This window comes from Thalia democratica, chromosome 4, assembly GCF_965202585.1.
Source record: "Thalia democratica chromosome 4, ktThaDemo2.hap1.1, whole genome shotgun sequence".
Classification (NCBI taxonomy): domain Eukaryota; kingdom Metazoa; phylum Chordata; class Thaliacea; order Salpida; family Salpidae; genus Thalia; species Thalia democratica.
In genome coordinates, this window is record NC_139168.1 from 4,654,831 (window position 1) to 4,675,799 (window position 20,969).

The 20,969-nt window shown below is 23.1% G+C and overlaps 1 protein-coding gene across 1 annotated transcript in view; it reads left to right on the forward strand.

Annotated features, from left to right (window-relative positions):
• The first annotated feature begins 4,952 nt into the window (after positions 1–4,952).
• LOC145833991 (DENN domain-containing protein 3-like) overlaps positions 4,953–20,969 on the forward strand; it is a 45,572-nt gene continuing 29,555 nt past the window's right edge. The window contains exons 1-13 of the mRNA XM_082941289.1: positions 4,953–5,083; positions 5,582–5,687; positions 6,404–6,458; positions 7,907–8,040; positions 8,513–8,637; positions 9,095–9,255; positions 9,592–9,706; positions 10,230–10,361; positions 11,909–11,986; positions 13,835–13,975; positions 14,484–14,605; positions 17,800–17,961; positions 19,898–19,994. Coding sequence (XP_082797415.1) covers positions 4,964–5,083; positions 5,582–5,687; positions 6,404–6,458; positions 7,907–8,040; positions 8,513–8,637; positions 9,095–9,255; positions 9,592–9,706; positions 10,230–10,361; positions 11,909–11,986; positions 13,835–13,975; positions 14,484–14,605; positions 17,800–17,961; positions 19,898–19,994 — 1,548 coding nt within the window. The 5' untranslated portion in view covers positions 4,953–4,963. The remainder of the gene's footprint in view (positions 5,084–5,581; positions 5,688–6,403; positions 6,459–7,906; positions 8,041–8,512; positions 8,638–9,094; positions 9,256–9,591; positions 9,707–10,229; positions 10,362–11,908; positions 11,987–13,834; positions 13,976–14,483; positions 14,606–17,799; positions 17,962–19,897; positions 19,995–20,969) is intronic.

The following is a 20,969-nucleotide window of genomic DNA, read 5'->3' on the forward strand; positions in this document are numbered from 1 at the left end:
GATTGCATATAATTTATCATTGCACCGAAAATTATACTTTTATTTAGAATTTTGTCATAACAGTACCTTTCAAACAACTTAAACAAATTTTCATAATAAAAGTAGTAGGTGGCTGATGTATTAAATAAAAGATTAAGAAAGCAATTCTTGCATACTTTTATGTAATATTTACTTTTAGATACTTACCGCATCATTTTTATGGTGAACAAAACTCGAAATTCGACTGCTACTTTTAATTTGTCTAGTAAGGTAATAAAAAAATTAGTGATAAGATGGTTGCCATTATATACAAAATGTTCAGAATGTAAAAAAATTGTTAATTTTATTACAAAACTAGCACAAAAGTTATAGAAATTAAGAAAGGTGATTTTGGCAAGTTTAACTAAAACTGACAAATCACTTGAAAGTAAAATGTTGTTCATACTGTAAAATTACAAAAGTTTTCAATTAACAAGCAACTTTAGATATTGGTATAATATAAGATAAATGAGATTCACAGGATTTTGTCTTGAAAGTTAGCATTGCCTACTAATAAATATATACAGTATACTACCGCTTAAGTACGCACTTTTTTTGGTACGCATAACGCCTTAAGTACGCACTTATCCAGAAAGACAAAGTAAAGGATGTTATACTAGACTGACATTGACTTTTTATATTAAATGTATGTATTAATTATGTAGAAGCTTTTTATAGTTAAAATAAATCATTTTGCAAATTAGAATTATGTATTATATGTTATTTAAAATAAAAAGACTTGTTTATTTGGCTTAATTATTTGGTGGCTAGTTGTAAAAAAGAAAACAAACAACTAAATTTCATATTATACTATGTCATCAAAAAGTACGCACTATCGTGCTAAGTACGCAATTTTTGGTCGGGTTCAATTTGCGTACTTAAGCGGTAGTGTACTGTATAAAATTTCAATTAGTACGAGGTAAAGTAAGTCTTGTAAAGTTTTTTCAAAGAAAGTTATAGACTACATTTTCGTCAGAAATTAAAAAAAAAACTATTATCTTGTACGTTATTAATAGTGAACTATTGTTCAATCAAACTAGTATCCAGATCTAAAAAGACATAATCTGGCCGGGTATGGTAGCTGTTTAGTTGTTACTCTTAAATTTGTAAGAAATGTTTCCTACAGGATTAAAAAAACGCTAAAAATTAAACAAAATTTTGTTAGTAAAATCATTTGGGCTATAACTTTGCATGTAATAATAACTAACTAACGAGTAAAAGATATCCATTGTATAAACTTAAGTTTCAAACTTTTAAGCTTATATTTGAACAGAGGACAACATTATTTGTATAATTTTGTATAAACTTAAAATTGCATGTTTAGTTTAAGCACAAGCAACTAAATTTACTGAAACAACTTATTTCAAAATTTGGTATTTTTAGGATTTTATAAAAAGTACTAAAGATTTATACCATATAAATTTATTCTCAAGTTCAATTTCTTAGTTTTAACTGGTTTAATAAAATGCGTTATGCAGTTTTTTGTTTTCATCACAAGACTATTTCTTGTGATAAATAAAAATAAATTATAACTTAAAAATAATTGAATAGTGGTAACTTTAAACAAGCTTTATAAGTTTTATGATTTATGAAGATTTATTTTTAAAGGCTTTAAAAGGTATTAGTTTTGGGGGACTCGATAATCGAAAGGTTCTTTGTGCACCAGGTCCTGAGACCAAACATTTTAAACATCTTTTTTTGTCGTTCAATAAATTATAACAACGTGTAACTTAATATTTATGATTATATGAATTTATAAATTATTTTTGAAAAACAAGAAGGGTCAAAAATCTTGGTGTTAGGACTTGGTGTAAAAAAAAATAGTTATCGAGTCGTACACCACAAATAGAACTACCATTTTATTGTAGAATTTTGTTTACTGGGTTTTAGTAAAATTTTTTTGTTTTTATCAAACAGTGATTGCTTGAAGTATTTACAACATTTGGTTCAGTAAATTGAAACATATATATTGTTCTATGAACGGAAAAACTTGGCCCAAGGACCTGATGTACTAAAAAACCTTTCGGTTATCAAAAGTATTAAATTAAACTCCAACACAAAAGTTGTTTTTGCATAAAATCTAATTTTGGTTTACGTATAAATTGTTATTGCTTAATTTGAATTTATATATTTATTTGAATTCGGTAACTAATATTCATTTATTAAAAGTATTGAAAAATTAACTTTTATAATTAAACTTGATTTTTTATTTATGTAAAAACGTTACTGCATTTATGTCTAAAATAAAGTATCAAAAAAATACTTTGAAACTATAGCATTTAAACTTTTTTAAGAAATTTAGTAAAGTTAATTGTAAATTGTAAAGATTTATTCTCATTTAATACTTTAGCTTAACTGATATTATATTTTTTTGGTTGTTTGGTTATGAAATTGAGGCAAGTTTACATAAAGTACATTTTAGTCATTCAAGCTTAGCAAACACATTTATTTACCAACAAGCTAAGACATGCATCATTTAGCAATCTAATCTGAATTAAACAAACTTATTTGTTAATAAGTCTGGTTGTTTACATGACTATTCAAATTATGACATCACAAATTCTGACTATTAAAATTTTTATAAAAATTCGAAATCTTAAAATAATAACAATTCAAGTAAAAACAATCATGTAGTTCTAACTAAACTAATAAGTTTAGACTCTAAAATAAATAAAAAGTTTATTTAAAGAGATAGTTCTCAATAACTGACAATTAACAGAATATCAGTCGTTGAAAATTTGTTCTTTTTAGTCGATGAAAAATCAATTATTTTAAGTTAAAATTTTAGCAGATTATTGTTTATCATTTGTAAAATTTATATTATCTTTAAAAAAGCTTTTGTTTTGATAAGGTAACTGTTATATTTTAAAAAGAACATGAAAATTGAGATTTATAAAAACTTCTAATCAGAGGAGTTTTAGATGAAAAGTAAAACTGAACTTTGGTTAAGTTACTCTATTTATAAAAATATATTTATGAAAACTTGTGTACATTATTGTTGGTGATTTTTATTTTAAATACTAATTATTTCCTGCTCTTACCATTACTCTTACATTTATTTAAAATGTAATTTTCTGAATGAAAACAATTTAAATTGATAAATTTCTTTTCAAATTGCTCTAACAGTACTCTGAAAAGAATTTTATGAAAATTCTGTATTCATACTTTACAATAAAAGCAAACAGCACTGGTTAGATTTACCATTACTATCTTAAAATTGCAATTGTTAAATTATTATTGCTTTAAAAAAATTTGAAATGTTTTTCAACAATACATAACTTTTATAAGTATAATGTTTTTTTTTTTTAAACTTGAAAATACACTAACAATTTTTTGAATTATTGCTTTTTATTATATTAGATCCTTAAAAAAACCTTTTTTGAATGATTAAAGCTAAAAATATTTTGTATCTGTGTACAACTGTTAATTTTAAACATAATGTTAAGTTTATGATAAAATAGAAATAAGTCTGAACAAATAAACTAACTTATTAAATAAATATTTATTACACACTAAAAATTTTTATTAAGGTGTTTTTACAGTTGTTATTAATTCAGTTGTCTTTCAGTAGATAACTCAAATAGATATAGCTTTTATAGAAAGCCTTTAAAAATAAACATTTAAATGTCTGTTACACTAAAGAAATTTTTACATTCACAATATTATTGTTTAATATTGTAAAAAGTTTTCAATCTTTTATTTTTACATAAATCAAGTTAACAGATGTTTAAAAAGTTAGGAATGTCAAAAACCAAATATAACATTAAGTTAATGGTTTGCTTGTAACTTCCTTGATTAGCTGGTGAAAGCTTAATATAACATAATGTTGAAGTTTCTTTTCTCAGAAACAAAAGTTAACAATAACATAATTAAATAATTTTTTTAGATAGTTCTAGCCCATAGGAATGGGGTCAACCTTTATTTTTACAAGTTGATCTTATTTTATACAGTTTCTCTATGTTATCAGAAGTTTTTAAATGCTTAAAAAATTTAAATTAACTTTTGAGATATAAGTTGGTGAGGAAATATGTTATTTATAGAAGGAGCAAACCAAAAACTTGAAAAAAAACTATTTCACTAAAAATCTATCTTCTCCTTAATTTTTGAATCAATATTTTAAAATTTTTACAGTAAGTCCATTGAATACTTAAATCATTTTAAACCACCATTTTTTTTGTTTATTTAATGTTTGTTTAAGAATTTAAAAATTCCAACATTCAAAGTCTTTTAAACTAAAAAAAGGAATGTTTCCCAAATATTGACGTCTCTATCTCAAAAACTGAACGATAAGATAGATTTTTAGTGAACTTTTAAATATTTGATAAAACTGACAATGAAAAATATTAAATAACATTTCTAAATATTTTAAGTTCTGGCTTGTAGTTTATACTTGGGGCTTTTATTTATATTTTTAATTTTTGTAAAAAAAAGTTTGACCCACCATTGGCCTTATATAAATTTGTATTATAATAAATTTACCGGAGTGTTATGTTAATGTGTAATAAAAACTTGATAATAAATCTTCCACAGCTTTATGATAAAAGTAACAATATTTATGTTTATGATAAAATTACCACAATATAAGTTATTTAAAATATCTGTATATAACCAGACCACCACAGAATTATGAAATAAGTAGTTAAGATATGTCTAAATATAATAAATATTCTACTGTATTATCATGTAATTAAAATGTCTGGTACAATGAAAAAACTGAAAACAACTACAATGGGTCTTCCAAACCGCTTGTTTAATAGTTTGATTTATTACAAGTACATTATATACAATAAATGTTCTATAGTATTATCATGTAATTCAAATGTCTGGAACAATGAAAAAACTGAAAACAATAGCAATGGGTCTTCCAAATCGCTTGTTAATAGTTTAATATATTACAAGTATATTATACATAATAAATGTTCTACAGTATTATCATGTAATTAAAATGTCTGGAACAATGAAAAAACTGAAAACAATCGCAATGGGTCTTCCAAACCGCTTGTTGGAAGTAGCACTGGTAATTGGAATGGACGAAGAAACTGGACTAATTGACAGAAACATTGATGTTTGTTTGGTTGAATAAATGAAATTATTATTATCTTGGGTATTTTCATTTCAGTTAAAAATGAGCTGCATTTCAGATAAAAATTTACTCAAAAAAGTTTTTATAAACCTTACATAAAATAAATTGTATACTACTGTAAATACTTTAAGTATTTTAATTTAATATTATTTAATAGGTAAGTATATGGTGTGTTTAATGTTTATAATTTTACCAAACAAAGTATAAACCAAGCTGATTAGACGATTCAAAACAACTACTATTAAAACAAAAAGATGTAACTTTATCTATTATTACTACAAACAATAATTGAAAAAAAAGTAATCGAAACAAATATAATTATTAAAATTTAAACACCTCAGGGAGATTTAACTCTATCACTTTTCACTATTATTTTCCAAGACGAATTAAAAACAAGTTATAATTAAAACAACATAACAAACACATGGTTTAAACAAGTTCTAATTAAAATAAATACTAATTTGTATTATAACACCACAGGGGGATGAGACTCCATCTCTTTTTACTTCAAACTACCAACCTCATCTGTTGGATATAGTATCAGGCGCCCAAGTTGGTGACAATTTTGCCATGATGAACTTAAATGGTTGGTTACTAATGTTGAACTGTTATTGTACTGATAAGTTAGTTGTCTTTTACTCAGTTGTAGAGCTCAATTGCTATTTGTTATAAACTTCAAAACCCAATTGTTAAAAAACAAAATTAGGAATGTAACTTAAAGTTTATACTTATAACATTCAAATAGATGCTTAATTCTTGTGGTAATCAGTTTCTCTGCTGATATTTTTACAGTTCTGTTGCATTTAACAATTTCTATAGCAATTTATATAAACTAATATATTACAAAAAATAGTAATATTTTTTTATTTGTTTATTTTTAAATTTTTTGGTAGTTTAAACTTGAAGCATTCAAGTATGTGCAGATGTTATTTTGTTGATAAAGTTATATGAATTGCCTATAGATATACATTTAAGTTCATTTCTATTGTTTATTTGTAAAAAGTGTCTGACTCAACAGTATATACTTTTTAAATATTATGTTTTAATCTCTGTATTTATTTTGTTGAATAAATAATTGATAATACTTAAAATATTATTGTTTCTAAAGCTTAAAAATACATACATCCAAAAAGTTAAAACAGTTATTTAGTTTTATTTTTCTAAATGAAGTAAGATAAAATTTAGTGTATATATACTTTTTGCTTTTTAAATTGATTATCTTAAGTGCAATCTTTTGAAATCTAATTTGATTACATAAAGTTTTAGTATTAAAGTTAAATTTTTTTTAAATTATAATTTCAGGTAAAAATGCTTACAAGCCTCAAGAATGGAAGAAAAATTTAAGAAGTGTCAACCAGTAAGTTATTTGAAAACTATTATCAAAAAAATTAAGCTCATTAATTAATCCCTGAAAATTATTAAATGTTGATCAACAATTTGTGTCTTTTTAGATACTATTTATAACTAAAAAAGTTTTTTGAAGTTTTTTATATATTACTTTGTAGTGTATTTAACACTTTATTTAAAATACTACAGCCTTTAAAGTTTATCAAGTGAAAATAAAATAAAATGAAATTTTTTACAAAACACAAGTCATTTTATGAAGATAAATATCTGAAAATCAATCATTGTTTACTTTTAGATGATAATATAGATTTCGTTTTAAATTTATATAAAATTATATTTTAGCTTTTAATAGTTTGAAAATAATTAAATATGTTCGAAGCTTACTTAACCACTTTTAATTGACTGCACCCTTTTATAAAACAATATTAAAAACATGATTTAATTAAAGTTGCTTGCCTATATTTAAAATTTTTAATATAGTTTCGAAGTGTTTATTAATGCGTGTAATTAAATTAAGTCAAATCAAGATTTCTTCCCACAGTATGTTCTTTAGTTTTCAACATTACAAAATTTAAACTTTTAGTGTACTCAAATGCTTAGATTCATGTTAAAAGACATTTAAGAAGTCTATGATTATTTGAATAAATTAAAAGTTGTTTACTATAGTTCTTCTTTAACATGAAATTTATTTTGTGTTATAAATTAAAAAACAATCACTAACACGTTTTTGTTGTTGAAATTTTAATAAATTTATCTCAAAAAATGATCGTCACATAAAAAAAGAAAATTTTACTTCAGCAAGTTACTTTTTTTTACTGCTTTTATTATTTGATTAGTTTTAAATAATTTTTAATCAAGTTGTAGGAAATATCGGTTTAATTTATTTTTAGTTTCAAGATGTAATTAAGCCATGCTAAATTAGTCTAATCTCAAATTTATTAACTAATCTGAAATTTAACATAGAATAGATAATCGTAAAAATATTATATGTGTTAAAACAAATTAATTTTATAAAGTTATAAAGCACGTTGGTCATCATTTTAAAAAATCTAGTAAGCTATAATGTACAAAATTTTTAATGATTAACACATTAAATGATTTTAACTAGTACCTTAAAAATCTTTGAAAACATTTTTTAACATATTATTAAACTTTTGAATAACTTGTTAGCACTAAATACTGAAATAAAATTTAATAGCAACTTCAGATAAAAACTAATTTGATAGCAGTGCGAAAGTTTTAAAAATATGTATTACTTGAAAAATTTTGCAAAAAAAGAAATTGCTACTATAAAGATAAATATACAAGATATTTGAGAAAATATCTTCTCACTGAACATTCACACATTCTAAAAATAATCTGCTTAAAAATAAAAAATATTAAAAACTGAAAAAAAAGTTGGCACTGGTTTAAATTTATTTTTATTTAATATAGTTAACTAATAAAAAATCAAAACAGCAGTAAGAAGCATGGATCAGGGTCGCCAAGGAGAATAAAATCGATAAGAAAGTTGCGTCAGAGAGCAAATGTTGAAGAAGAAGTGCCATTGAGTACAGAATTTCTCAGTAATCTTCCACATATATGCCTGCCTGGTGAGTTATTTGCTGAATATATAATAATATTATCTATATATGTCTTCCTGGTGAGTTGTTGATGGAGAAGTTACAAGATTATAAAAAGAGATTACCAGTTCAATTGATAAATGTTGTGGTAATAAAAACAAATTAGTAATTAAAATTTTGATCACCCAAATAAATTCCCTCATATATGTGTCTACCTTGTAAGTTAATTCATATATAGCAAGTTATAAACTGAAAATTTAAGTAATTTACATTAAAATACATTTTCTTTAGAAAAAAGAGTTTGTATTACATATGTAGCTTCATAAAATATCATGTAGTACTAGATGTTTAATCAAGAAAAAATTATGAAATTGAAGTTATATACATTGTAAATTTATTTGAATCTTTCGGAATAAGCATCTTAATTAAGTATTATTGTACACAAAAAAAAGGAATTAATTTATTTTTCTGTGTATATTAAACTTTAATTATAACTTTACAGATGATTCAAGAGTCTACAGAGAGGAGCCTTCTGCGCAAATAAACTTCCTCGTACTGACAGATCTCAGTGGTGTGAGGCACTATGCTTCTGTACTGATCACATACAGAAGTCACTATGCAGCTAAAGTGAGTTTTTAATTATTTTCATTATGCTTCTGTACTGATAACATACAGAAGTCACTATGCAGCTAAAGTGAGTTTTTAATTATTTTCATTATGCTTCTGTACTGATAACATACAGAAGTCACTATGCTGCTAAAGTGAGTTTTTAATTATTTTCATTATGCTTCTGTACTGATCACATACAGAAGTCACTATGCAGCTAAGGTTATTTTTAATTGGTATTATTTAGTTTTAACTACTTACAGGATCTAATATGTTGCTAATGTAAAATTTTATGTAATTTATTATATTTTTACGCCTCTGTAACAATTACAGTTTATCATATTTCAAATAAACAAGTACTTTTTAATTAAATGTTTTAAATATGTTTAAAGATAGTTCAGCCAAGTAGTTTCAACGTTTGCAAATTGATCAATGAAAACAAACTAATTTTATTAAATATATTCAAACTTTCACACAGCCAAGCGGATCCAGTGTGTACCGACTGATCAAGGGCAACCAACCGAAACCGCATCAGGGAACTGGTATGGAAACAGATTGGGAGAAATGCTACGTGCCCAATTGTATTTGTTTCATCAGCAAATTACCGTATTTCGATGCACTAAGGACTTGCCTGTCTTGGTTGGTATTATTGATATAATTACTTGTGTTCATTTTTAATATACCCACTGGTTTCACACTTGCTACAAATGAATTTTTCCTTTTGAATGGCAATTATTAGTGCGAAATTAGTATATATAAAAATATTTTTAGTTTATATGATGTTATAATTTATAAGCGTTTTAGAGGCTTTAAATATCATTTATTCCAATACAAATGAAAATTATAGTAGAGACTTCAGTACATTATATATGTATATAAATTTTAAGAAGCTAATTTTATTTTACAAATTTGTTATCATAAAGTATAAACACCAAGTAGAAAAATAAATAATTTGTAACTTTTTACTTTCAACAGCCTGCAGAAAGAAATGAAACCTTGTTTTGAAGAAGTAGCAAGTTCCAGGAAGATTTTACAGAAATATGTGACAAATTTATCTGTGGTGGTTTGCCCCCCTCCATCAGTGTCTATTGTTAGTTTGTTTATTTAAAAATACATTATGTACATCAGTTTCTATTGTTAGTTTGTTTGTTAAAGAATATTATGTATATTTGTTTCTATTGTTGTTTGTTAATTAAAAAAAAGTATATCATAAAACTTCTCTATGTTTCTATTGGTAGTTTGTTTATTAAAAAATACATTATGTGTATCTGTTTCTATGGTAGTTTGTTTATTAAAGAATATTATGTATATTTGTTACTATTGTTGTTTGTTAATTAAAAAATTAATTATGTTTATCTGTCTTGTATTGTTAGTTTGTTTATTAAAAACGAAAATTGTATAAAGTATTGTATATAAACTACCCTAAGTTTGTATTTTTTTTCAACTTAATTTGATTTTATTTTAATCAACAAAGAATTTGTTACAAAGCCCTTTTACAAAATAGTCTAGTTTTTTTAAGTTGCTTTAACTTTGTTGTAACTCAGGTTAGACTGAGGAAAAATTGAAAATTAACTGATTATATCTGAAATTTTATTAACCAATTTATTTTACAGAATTTCTCCTTATGTGGCCTCCCAATAAGATTGACACCATCCGACGACCCAGCTCAATCTCATTTTATAAGCGATTTCGACATGCAAATATCTTCATTTGTATTTGCTAGTAATCCTAACAACTTATTTAAAGTTAGTTGAAACTTATTAAAAATTTTATATGCAAATATCTTCATTTGTGTTTGCTAGTAATCCTAATAACTTGTTTAAAGTTAGCTGAAATTTATTTAAAATAAAAAATGCAAATATCTTCATTTGTGTTTGCTAGTAATCCGAATAACTTATTTTAAGTTAGTTGAAACTTATTTAAATTTCTACATGCAAATATCTTCATTTGAGTAATCCTAATAATTTGTTTTAAGTTAGTTGAAACTTATTAAAAATATTATATGCAAATATCTTCATTTGTGTTTGCTAGTAATCCTAATAACTTGTTTAAAGTCAGTTGAAATTTATTTAAAATTTTAAAATGCAAATATCTTCATTTGTATTTGCTAGTAATCCTAATAACTTATTTAAAGTTAGTTGAAACTTATTTTAAATTTAAAATGCAAATATCTTCATTTGTGTTTGCTAGTAATCCTAATAACTTGTTTAAAGTCAGTTGAAATTTATTTAAAATTTTAAAATGCAAATATCTTCATTTGTATTTGCTAGTAATCCTAATAACTTGTTTAAAGTTAGTTGAAACTTATTTTAAAATTTAAAATGCAAATATCTTCATTTGTATTTGCTAGTAATCCTAATAACTTTTTTAAAGTTAGTTGAAATTTATTTAGAATAAAAAATGCAAATATCTTCATTTGTGTTTGCTAGCAATCCTAATAACTTGTTTAAAGTTAGTTGAAACTTATTAAAAATTTAAAATGCAAATATCTTCATTTGTGTTTGCTAGTAATCCTAATAATTTGTTTAAAGCTAGTTGAAACTTATTAAAAATATTATATGCAAGTATATTCATTTGTATTTGCTAGTAATCCTAATAACTTATTTAAAGTTAATTGAAATTTATTTAAAATTTAAATGCAAATATCTTCATTTGTGTTTGCTAGCAATCCTAATAATTTGTTTAAAGTTAGTTGTAATTTATTTGCTAACATGTAATCCAAATAATTTAAGGTTTTGAATTAAAATATTGCATATAAACAACAAATTTAAAAAATGTAAACAGATTCAAAGTTTTGTTGGTATGAAATATTTGAATAGAAAGTTTTTTGCAGATCTAGTTTGTATCTTCTAGCTCTAGGCACTAGATTTTATCTTTGTAATTTAAATTCGATTTAAAAAATTGACGCTTTTCAATACAATTAAGACTTTAATATCAGTTTAATTTAAAAAGTATGTTAAAAGCTAATTTTTATGTATATTATAAAAGAAAATTATGTACGTTTAGTACCTAAAAAAAATCTATTTTTTTTTAGCTTTTTATTTTACTTTTGAGGATATAAATTTAAAAACATTTAAGGTGTGTATTGGCATATTATTATTGTAAATACGAATGTTTTTATAAAATATATTTTTAATTAAACTTTAGTCATTTAAGTTTTTTAACTTAATGTTATACTTTTCTTTTTTAAACTTGTCTCAATTTAATATATTTTTTAGTAATCAAATTACAGTTTCAGTAATATATGCAAAACAATGTCAATAATATTTGTTTAACAAATAATTTTTCGCAGGTGCTGGCCTACATACTACTTGAGCAAAGATTGATTTTCGTATCAAGTAATTATGCGTTGATTACCCTTTGCATTGAGGTTAGAAGCTAGTGGTTTGATTTTATAATATAATACCCAAAATTTTTAAAAAAAAATCTGTAAAATTATTTTTTTTTTTCAGCTTTTGAAATTGAACTTATAGTTTAGATCTAATTAATTATTTAATTTTAAATATGTAAGCTCAACAATACTTTCTTTAGTCCATTGATAAAAATTTGTAATCACACATTTATTATTTGTATGGCTTAAATAACTGCATTACTAAAATACAATGCTCTAGTGCAGTTCAAGTTTTCCATTAAAACGCAATTAGACTGTCAAATTGTACATTTAATTATATTTTCAATCAGAAAATATGTTTTAAAACTTTGTTTTTCATAGCTTTTAGAAAACAGTCCATGTTTTAAATCAAATATATTTGTCAAAAAAAGACAATTCGACATATATTTAAAGAGCTGTTCTCTAATTGTTGTCATTGTTATTTAAAATTTTATAGACTTTTTCAATATGTTGTGATGTTTTAACTTCTTTTCAAAAAGACTTTTTAATGTAAATTTTAAAAGTATAAATTAGTCTAATTTTTAGAACAAACTAAAATAAAACTGTTTACAAAACATAGTATACCCGTATGAAAATATGTTTTTGTATCGTTTTCAGTAAGAACAATAAACTCAAAACAGCTATACATAAAAATTTGAAACGTATACTATGATAAATCACTTAATAAAATAAGATTAATTGAGTTATACTAGCTTAGCGTTATTAACACAACCAAGTACACTATTTTTTTTTATTTTAAAACATCTTTGTAATATAAGATTTGAAGAAAAAAACATTATGATTTATGACTTAATTGAAAAAAGCTGTTTTTTTAAATATTTTAATATATTTTTCGAACCCATTTTACCCCATTAAATAAAGTTCATTCAGTTTAAATTGATATAATTCGATTTAAATTATCTTACGCGTTAGGCTTTGTATATCATATTTATTTTCAAGAGCAAATTGTTTAATGCTTACCAAATTATGATGATTTAAATGTTAATGGTTGTTTATTTTATTTTGTACGAGTTTGTATCTGGTACCAAAAACATTTAATTGTTGAATATCTATAATTTTTAGAACAACCATTATTTTTTTGTAATTTCAAAGTGTTTTTAAGTATAAGCGAAAATTTCTATAATTTTTTTTGTATTATATTTAAGAAGTAATAATATTTTGATGTTTTAAAAGAAAATTGTATCCTAATTAGTTCCGCTTCGCCAAGTTAGTGTTTTGTAATTTGAAACAAAAAGCAAATTAATAGTTATTAGTTGGTCTTATGATAATATTTTTTATGTTGTTTGTTGTAATTTAATCATACATAAGTTTGAATATTATATATAAAATAGTTTTATAACTTGTACACATTTATATACAGCATATTAATAAAAGGTTGCATCAGGTAAAATTACGGTTTTAACAAACGGAAATAGATATAAAAATATCAAAAAACTTAGTATCGTAATACCAAATCGTTTATTAAAAGGATAAAAGTTTCTTACTTTTTGTTTAAAGATATTTATAACTATACTTATTTTAAAACTTATGAGTACTGAATAGTTTTTTCTAATTAGTTAAAATAAAAGTAACAAAGTTCTGAATTAAACTAATCAAAAATATGCTTCATGCATTTCGCTTATAATAACTTTAAAACTAAATAATTTGGCTTATATACATACTGCTAATCACGAACTAAATTTTAATTGAATTAATTCAAGTAAATTATTATTTTTCTGCCACTATTCTCTAACCTCCGTCAACTTATTTGACCTCACCAATGCTATATGAAATAAAACTAATTAAATACATGATAATGATATGAAATATAATTGTGAAATAAAACAGGCACTTTTATCCCACCTCCGTCCATTTACGTGGCCTCACCAATACGTCCCTGTTCTGTTCAGCGAAATAATCGAGATGGTTTCGTGTCCGGGGATTTTTATTATGGGTTGCCACTCAAGACACAAACAGCAGATTTCTGAGGTTTGAAAAATTTAAATAATTATATTTATAAATTATAGTTATATTATAATAAATAATCTGCATGTTTAATTATGTTTTAGTTTTTTTATGGGCTGCCTTCCCAAACACAACAGATTTCTGAGGTTTTAGTTGATATTTTTAAATAAGTTTAATAAATTGTTACATGATATAAAATTAGGAAATGAAAAATTTTTAAGGTTTTTAATGTTTATAAACAAATTTTTAAAAGTTTAAGAAAGGTTTTATTATGTAAAATACATAATATAAATATAATGTATATAAAGTAAATAGCATAAAGTACATATTGTACATAAAAATATTATTAAAATTTAATTTTTTTTTAAAGCTAAAAAATCTTATAGCGAGCACTCTGTTTTTCTGAGACTTTTTTATGATCATATATATTTATTTACAAAAGGATGATTTAATTTATTAAAAAAAGTATGTATTTATACTGCATTTGATGTTTGATATAAATAAACTATTAATAAATAACATTTACTTTTAGGTAGAAAACGATCAACTTATAGTAGATTTGGACAAGGGAACATTGGAAATGATCGAGATAGAACCAAATAAAACTGAAGAGATTCAACTTCCTAAAAATATTGTGGAAAGAACATTAATCAGGTAATAATTGAATTTTTTTATATAGTTCAAGTACTCAAGAAATAAAAAACAACAAAACAGTTAAATATAAGAGCGTTTGAAAAAAAAAACCTTTATCAAAGCACATAGGAAATTGTTGAACTAAAAATAACCGATATGTGTCAGTTTTAAAACTTGAACAAGGTAATTGAGCAATAAATATCTATAAAAATCAAATGCTTACAGGAAAAAATTAACTACAACAAGGAAATTATTGTTTGACTTTTGTTTGAATTTTTAAAAACACAAATTCTTTAATAAATAATCCAGGATAATTAAAAATAAACAATAGAAAATAAACGATTTATTTTTATGTATTTTCTATCAAAAGACAAAAAGGAACCATGAAAAATATATTACATAATATCTAGTTAAAGGTTCATCAAACTTTATAAAGGAATATATTATAAAGTTAAAGTCTGATAGGAAAATTTATATTGGCTGTCACTATAAAGTAATTAATGACAAATAATTGGTTATTTAATTTTAAAAGATAAGTAAGTGAATTTTTTTATGATTTTTGACATGTTAAAAATTAAGATTAATCATAATGTTTGAGTGCTTAGTCAAATATTTAACTATCAATTAAAAGAAACAATAAACTTGACAGTTATATTGTCTAGATTGTAAGAAGTTTTCAAAGTAATAAGCTTATTGATTAATTTCAAAAACATTAATAAAAAGTTGATTATAAATAGTTTAGTATTGATGGAAACACTATGATATTTCAAAAAAAAAATCAGTTCAGTTTTTAAATTTTATGTACACTTTTTATTTTGAAGTGAAAAAAACTATAAAAAAAGCTAATTTATATATCACTTATATAAAGAATTAGTCTGAGTTTTAAAAATAACAAAGCACTAATCAAGGACTAGTTAGTTTATGCTTTTACTTATAAAACTTATACAACAAATAAAGCTATTTATATTTATAAAGCTTAAAAGTTTTAAAAACCCAAAACTTTTTTGTCAAAGTTTTTAGATTTTATTAAAAAAAAAACGAATAAAATACTCTTAAAAACAAAAAATAATTAAACTTGAAAGTATTAAAATTAAAAAATTTAAAACAGTAATTATAATAAAAACTATCTCATATTTACTTATACACTTAAACTAAAACTATCAATAACTTTTATCATACTTGGTTAGAAATGAAACGATTTCAATTATACAATTTTATTATTATAAAAACCCTAAATGATTTAAGAAATTTTAAATTTACCTGTTCGATTATGACTGATAATAAGTATTCAGCAAAACAATCGGCAATTATTTTCGAATTAAAAACAGTCTAGAAACCTGATAATTTCACACGTTTTTAATAACTTGCAGACATAAAAAACAAGCTAAAAACTGTCAAAACCTGATACCTGTTACATTCTGAACTGACACTCAAAATAATATTGTTTGATACCCACCTAATCAGAAAATCCCTGAATGTTTTTTACACAATTTTAATAAAAATAGCGGTTTTAAAATGACACCCGTAATTTACGTTAAACATGGGAGTTTGTAACGTTACTTGTTTAAATATTTTTCAAACAAAAATAAACTAAATACGTCGAAATATACAAGTTTTAAAAGTTCAAGTATGTAGATTTTTTGGACGACAACTATATTAAAGCATTTATTTGAAATTTTATCACGTATGAATTTTACACCTTTATAATACGAAGAATATTGCATGTTTAAGTTTTATCACATAATCAACTTTTACGTAAATTATATACATGAGTAAAAAATGTTTTTTTTTTGGAAGTAAAGTTTGTTTCGTAGACTTTCTGATAAAAGCTATTTATATAAAATTTACTTCACATGTAAATTGTTTGATGTGTAGTTTTAATTTAAAATTTACACTTGAATTAATTTTAATATTAATTCATAAGTCAGATATGTAATTTACACATAAAATAATTCAGTAATTAATTGTAGTTTTATATGTAACTCACACATGAAATAATTCTATTAATAATTTGAAACATCAGATCGTGATGCATTTTAGAAGGTGCGTCGAATATTTTTCCACGCTTTAAAAAGTGTTTAAATTTAAATTGTCAAGATAAATATATGAATATAAAATTAACTTGCTTTTACTATATGTAAGCTCTAATAACTTTAAATATTAGCTATTGTTTTTTATTTAAATCTTTTCTTATAATAAAAAAACAAAATTTCTCATTAGTGTTTGTATTTTTTTTTAATATGTTTTAATAAATAATATCTGTAAATATTTCATTTAAAATAAATGGATTTCTATCTCAAACTAAAAAAATTAATCATAAATGTTATAAATTAAATTATATAAGTAAAATTTAAAACTTAGGTTAAGAGTTTTAACATTATAACATTTATAAAATTTTAGGTAATATTTTATTTAAAAATAAGTTGCTTATGTCAAAAACAACTCAAGTACGAACTTAAATTCAAGTTCATTAAGAGGATATTCTCAAAAATAAAATATGTTTTCACAATTTACACTTTTAAATATGATTTTAGGTGAAAGTCTAAGGTTTGCTTTATACATAGATAAAATTTGTTTATATCTGTCCAAGGTTATCACCTCAAAGCTTTTCACAAAGTTTTAGATATGTTGTTTATTTATTTTAAATTAAGTGCTTGCATCAAAATACATGATTGTCACAATATAAAAAATTTAAATAAATTCGTTATTATCTAAAAAATTGTTAGTGTTTTTGGATTTAAGAAAAAATTTATGCAATTATCTCAAATTGTTTTATACACCAAATTAACGAATCTAAAAGTTATTATGAAATAGTATCCACAAAAATATTTACTAGTTTTAATTTTAGTTTTTTGTTTTTAACAGTATATTAGTTATACAGCTATATTAGTTAGTAAAATATTCTTTTCTAGAAGTAAATATGTTTGAATACTAAATAATGGTACATATAAATAAATTATTGATGATAAAAGATGAAAAAAGTTATTTATATCTTTTGTAGGATGATTTCTAAGAAAATATTAAATATTATAAACAGAGATCAGTGTTGGTTTATATAAAAAGTAAACGTATACATTATTAAAAATAGATATTAGAAATAAGTATTTTTACATGTCGATTCCCTAACAACACATATACTATAATTTACATGATTAACGATTCGATTTACCAAAAAAACATATTTATGAGTATAAAGTAATTAAAAATGTTTACAGGTTGACATCCAAGCAAATTTCGCGCCACCAGTTAGCAGACAACATGAGGAGAACAGCGCCCGTTAGTGTCGAGGAAATTGTGAGGGAAGAAAAAGATCAAATGTGCGACATAAACAAGAATGTTGAGCACTGCTTCTTAACAATGATGGTGGATTTGTTCGGGTTAATTTATAGTTACAATGGTATTCGAGTTAACTAGTTATTTTGTAACAATATTTTTAATAACTCTATATTAATTTAAATAAAAATGCTGAGTGTTGCTGTTTTACTATGATAGTGTATTATTAGGGTAGTTAATAAAGTATTAAATATGATAAAAAATATTAATAATTTTTTAATCTGAGTTATAGTCATGAGTAAATAGTTCCACTTTTCATACCTAGTGTTATGTTTGCTTATTACAAAATAACGTAATAAATAGATTTTTTGCTGCTAAAATGTAAAAACATTATATTAGTCAGATTCTTAACTAAAGTGACGAGTGAAATAAAAATAAGGTTAACATTTACTTATGAGAAATGTATTTGAAATAAAAATTTATTCACGTTGTATTAGTTTGTGTAAATTTTGCTAATGAAAATTCACAGTATTATGTTAAGCTTAAAATGTGACTTATATTTATGTTTGTTTTAAAAATCAATTAATAACTTACTTTTATTCACACAAGATTTCTTTTACACTACACCTAATACCAATCATTTACTATAAACAGCTTTTTTATGTTTCATAGATATAAAAATTTTTATGAAAGTAGCTTAAACCTTTTAATAAGCTGTAGTTTATTTTAATTTTTTTAAACTAATTAACTACATTAAATGCTTGAATTAAGTTTATTACCTTGCTATATTTCCTTTAATAATGTTTTATAACGTGTTGTTGGCTACAAATAGTAATAAAAAGGATAGTTCCATTTCCTAAAACATTAAAACTTATTGTACTTTTATTGGCCGTAAATTTGTGGTTAACTTATACTAGCATTTAAGACGCCAAGCGTATTTAATAGTTGTTTGTTTTTTTAAAGCTTAACAACATTTTACGATTTAAAATAGTAGTAATCCCCTACTCATATAGTAATTTGTACAAGTTATTTTCCTTACAAAAAACAATACAAAGTAAATGTTATTTTTCAAATAGGTTTCAAAATAAGTGTTTTAAACGTTGTAAAACTTATACTTTAGTGTTACTTAAAAATTATGATTCTTATATAGTTTGATTTTAATTAGCTAAATACTTGTTTGTGTATTTAAATATTGAAAAGTGTTTTATAACATCTAAATAAACTAAAGTGTTAAACAATTCTAACGTAATTGCAAAGTTTTAATATCTTTAATATTTTGTATATAAACGCTTGAAATAATGTTAAATTTTATTTTGATTTAAAAAAAATTGAACTAATTTAATTAAAAAGATAACTAAGAGTTAAATAGTTCACTTAGTTTATTTTAAGTTTCTACTTTCAAAACAGTATATAAATATATCTTTAAAAATTTTTATCATAAAAAGCTTTTAAATTGTTTTAAGAAACAATAATTTTACAAACATATATGGTCAATATGGCGCCTATAAATTGTTGAAATCTATATTTCCACACATATTTAATTTAATTTTGACTATTTATACCTTAAAGATGTCTTTTTTATTGTAGTAAGATGTAATTTACTAAGAAAAATCACATTTTCCTTGCTACTGAGTGCAAATTTTAATTTAATTCACTTAAATGACATTAATATAGCCGACACCTATATATTTTAGACAATTAAAAACCGATTGGAAAAATATTGAACTTTCTAAATAAAGTTCTGGTTCAACTGAATTTCTTAGGCTTGGAAACTTAAAAATCTCGCAATGAAAACTACTAGCTTTATTTTAATGTAATTTGCAGTATTTATACTCAATTTAAGTATGGTTATAAACCAATTTTCACAAAATTCATAGTACAAACGTTATGAAGTATTCTTATATTTAAAAATGAAAAATATTGTACTTAAAAACGTAAATAATTTGACTCATTTTTATTATAACTCCATGATTTAAAAACCGTAATATATAACATGCAATAAGTCAAATTTTAATTTTGATTTTATTTTATTTTTCACAGAGGAACATTAGAATATTTGGATTTTGAAATGAACAGATTTCAGACTGAAAAGTTTTTGGAAAGTGTTCCTAAAGGCGATCTGAATTTCTACACTAAGGTAAGTAAAAATTTTTATAAGTGGGTCTTAATTTCGTAAATTGAAGTATAATTAACTTTTAAAAACAGATAAGCAAAATATAAAACGATTAGTTTAGTAATTTAAACACTTCGACTTAAGTTTTTAAATAATAAATAGTAACTAATTTTATCAAAAGTTTTATGTTGTTGGTTTATGTTTTTATAGAATAAAATAGTGAAAATTAACAGTTTGGCTTATTTCATGGTTGCCACTTTACCTGGAAACCTGGAAAAACCTGGAATTTTGAACAAAAATCATTAAAAAAACCTGGAAAAACGTAGAATTTTAACAATTTTCACATGTTCAGTAGTAAAATTTTGAATCAACTCAAAATATCTATAATATAAATTAAAAGAACTTTTTTTTAACTTATTTAAAGTAGCTTTACAGTATGTTTTTAATGTTTTTATACTTTTTAACACAGTTTCTTGCCTTAAACTTAACTCTAAACTAGTAATAGAGCCGAAAATGTGTACTTTTAAAAACCTGGAAGAAATTTGAAATACCTGGAACAGCTTAAAAAAAAACGAGTGGCAACCATGTTATTTATTTTTTTAACTTATGGAGTTTTATCAACATACGCTACTAAACTTAATAAAAATAATCATGATAATATAAATATTTACGTTAAGTAATATGTAAATACATAAAAAACATATCAAGTTTAGTTTTGCATGCCTGAATTACTTAAAAATGCTGCAACATTTTTAATCCCATTAATTAATTTAAAAATTAACTAAATGAAGCGTAAACTAATTATAAGTTGTTTTGAGAATTTAACTTTTAGAAGCTTTTTTGATTGATTAGAACAGTAACAAATGAATAGTTAGGTTGAAAACTAAAAGTATGTTTAAATAGAGCAAGAGACCTAAATTTATATATTTTTATATAATTTATGATTGCGAAATCGTTATTACATAAATCTATAATGTACAATACAAAAATTTAATATTA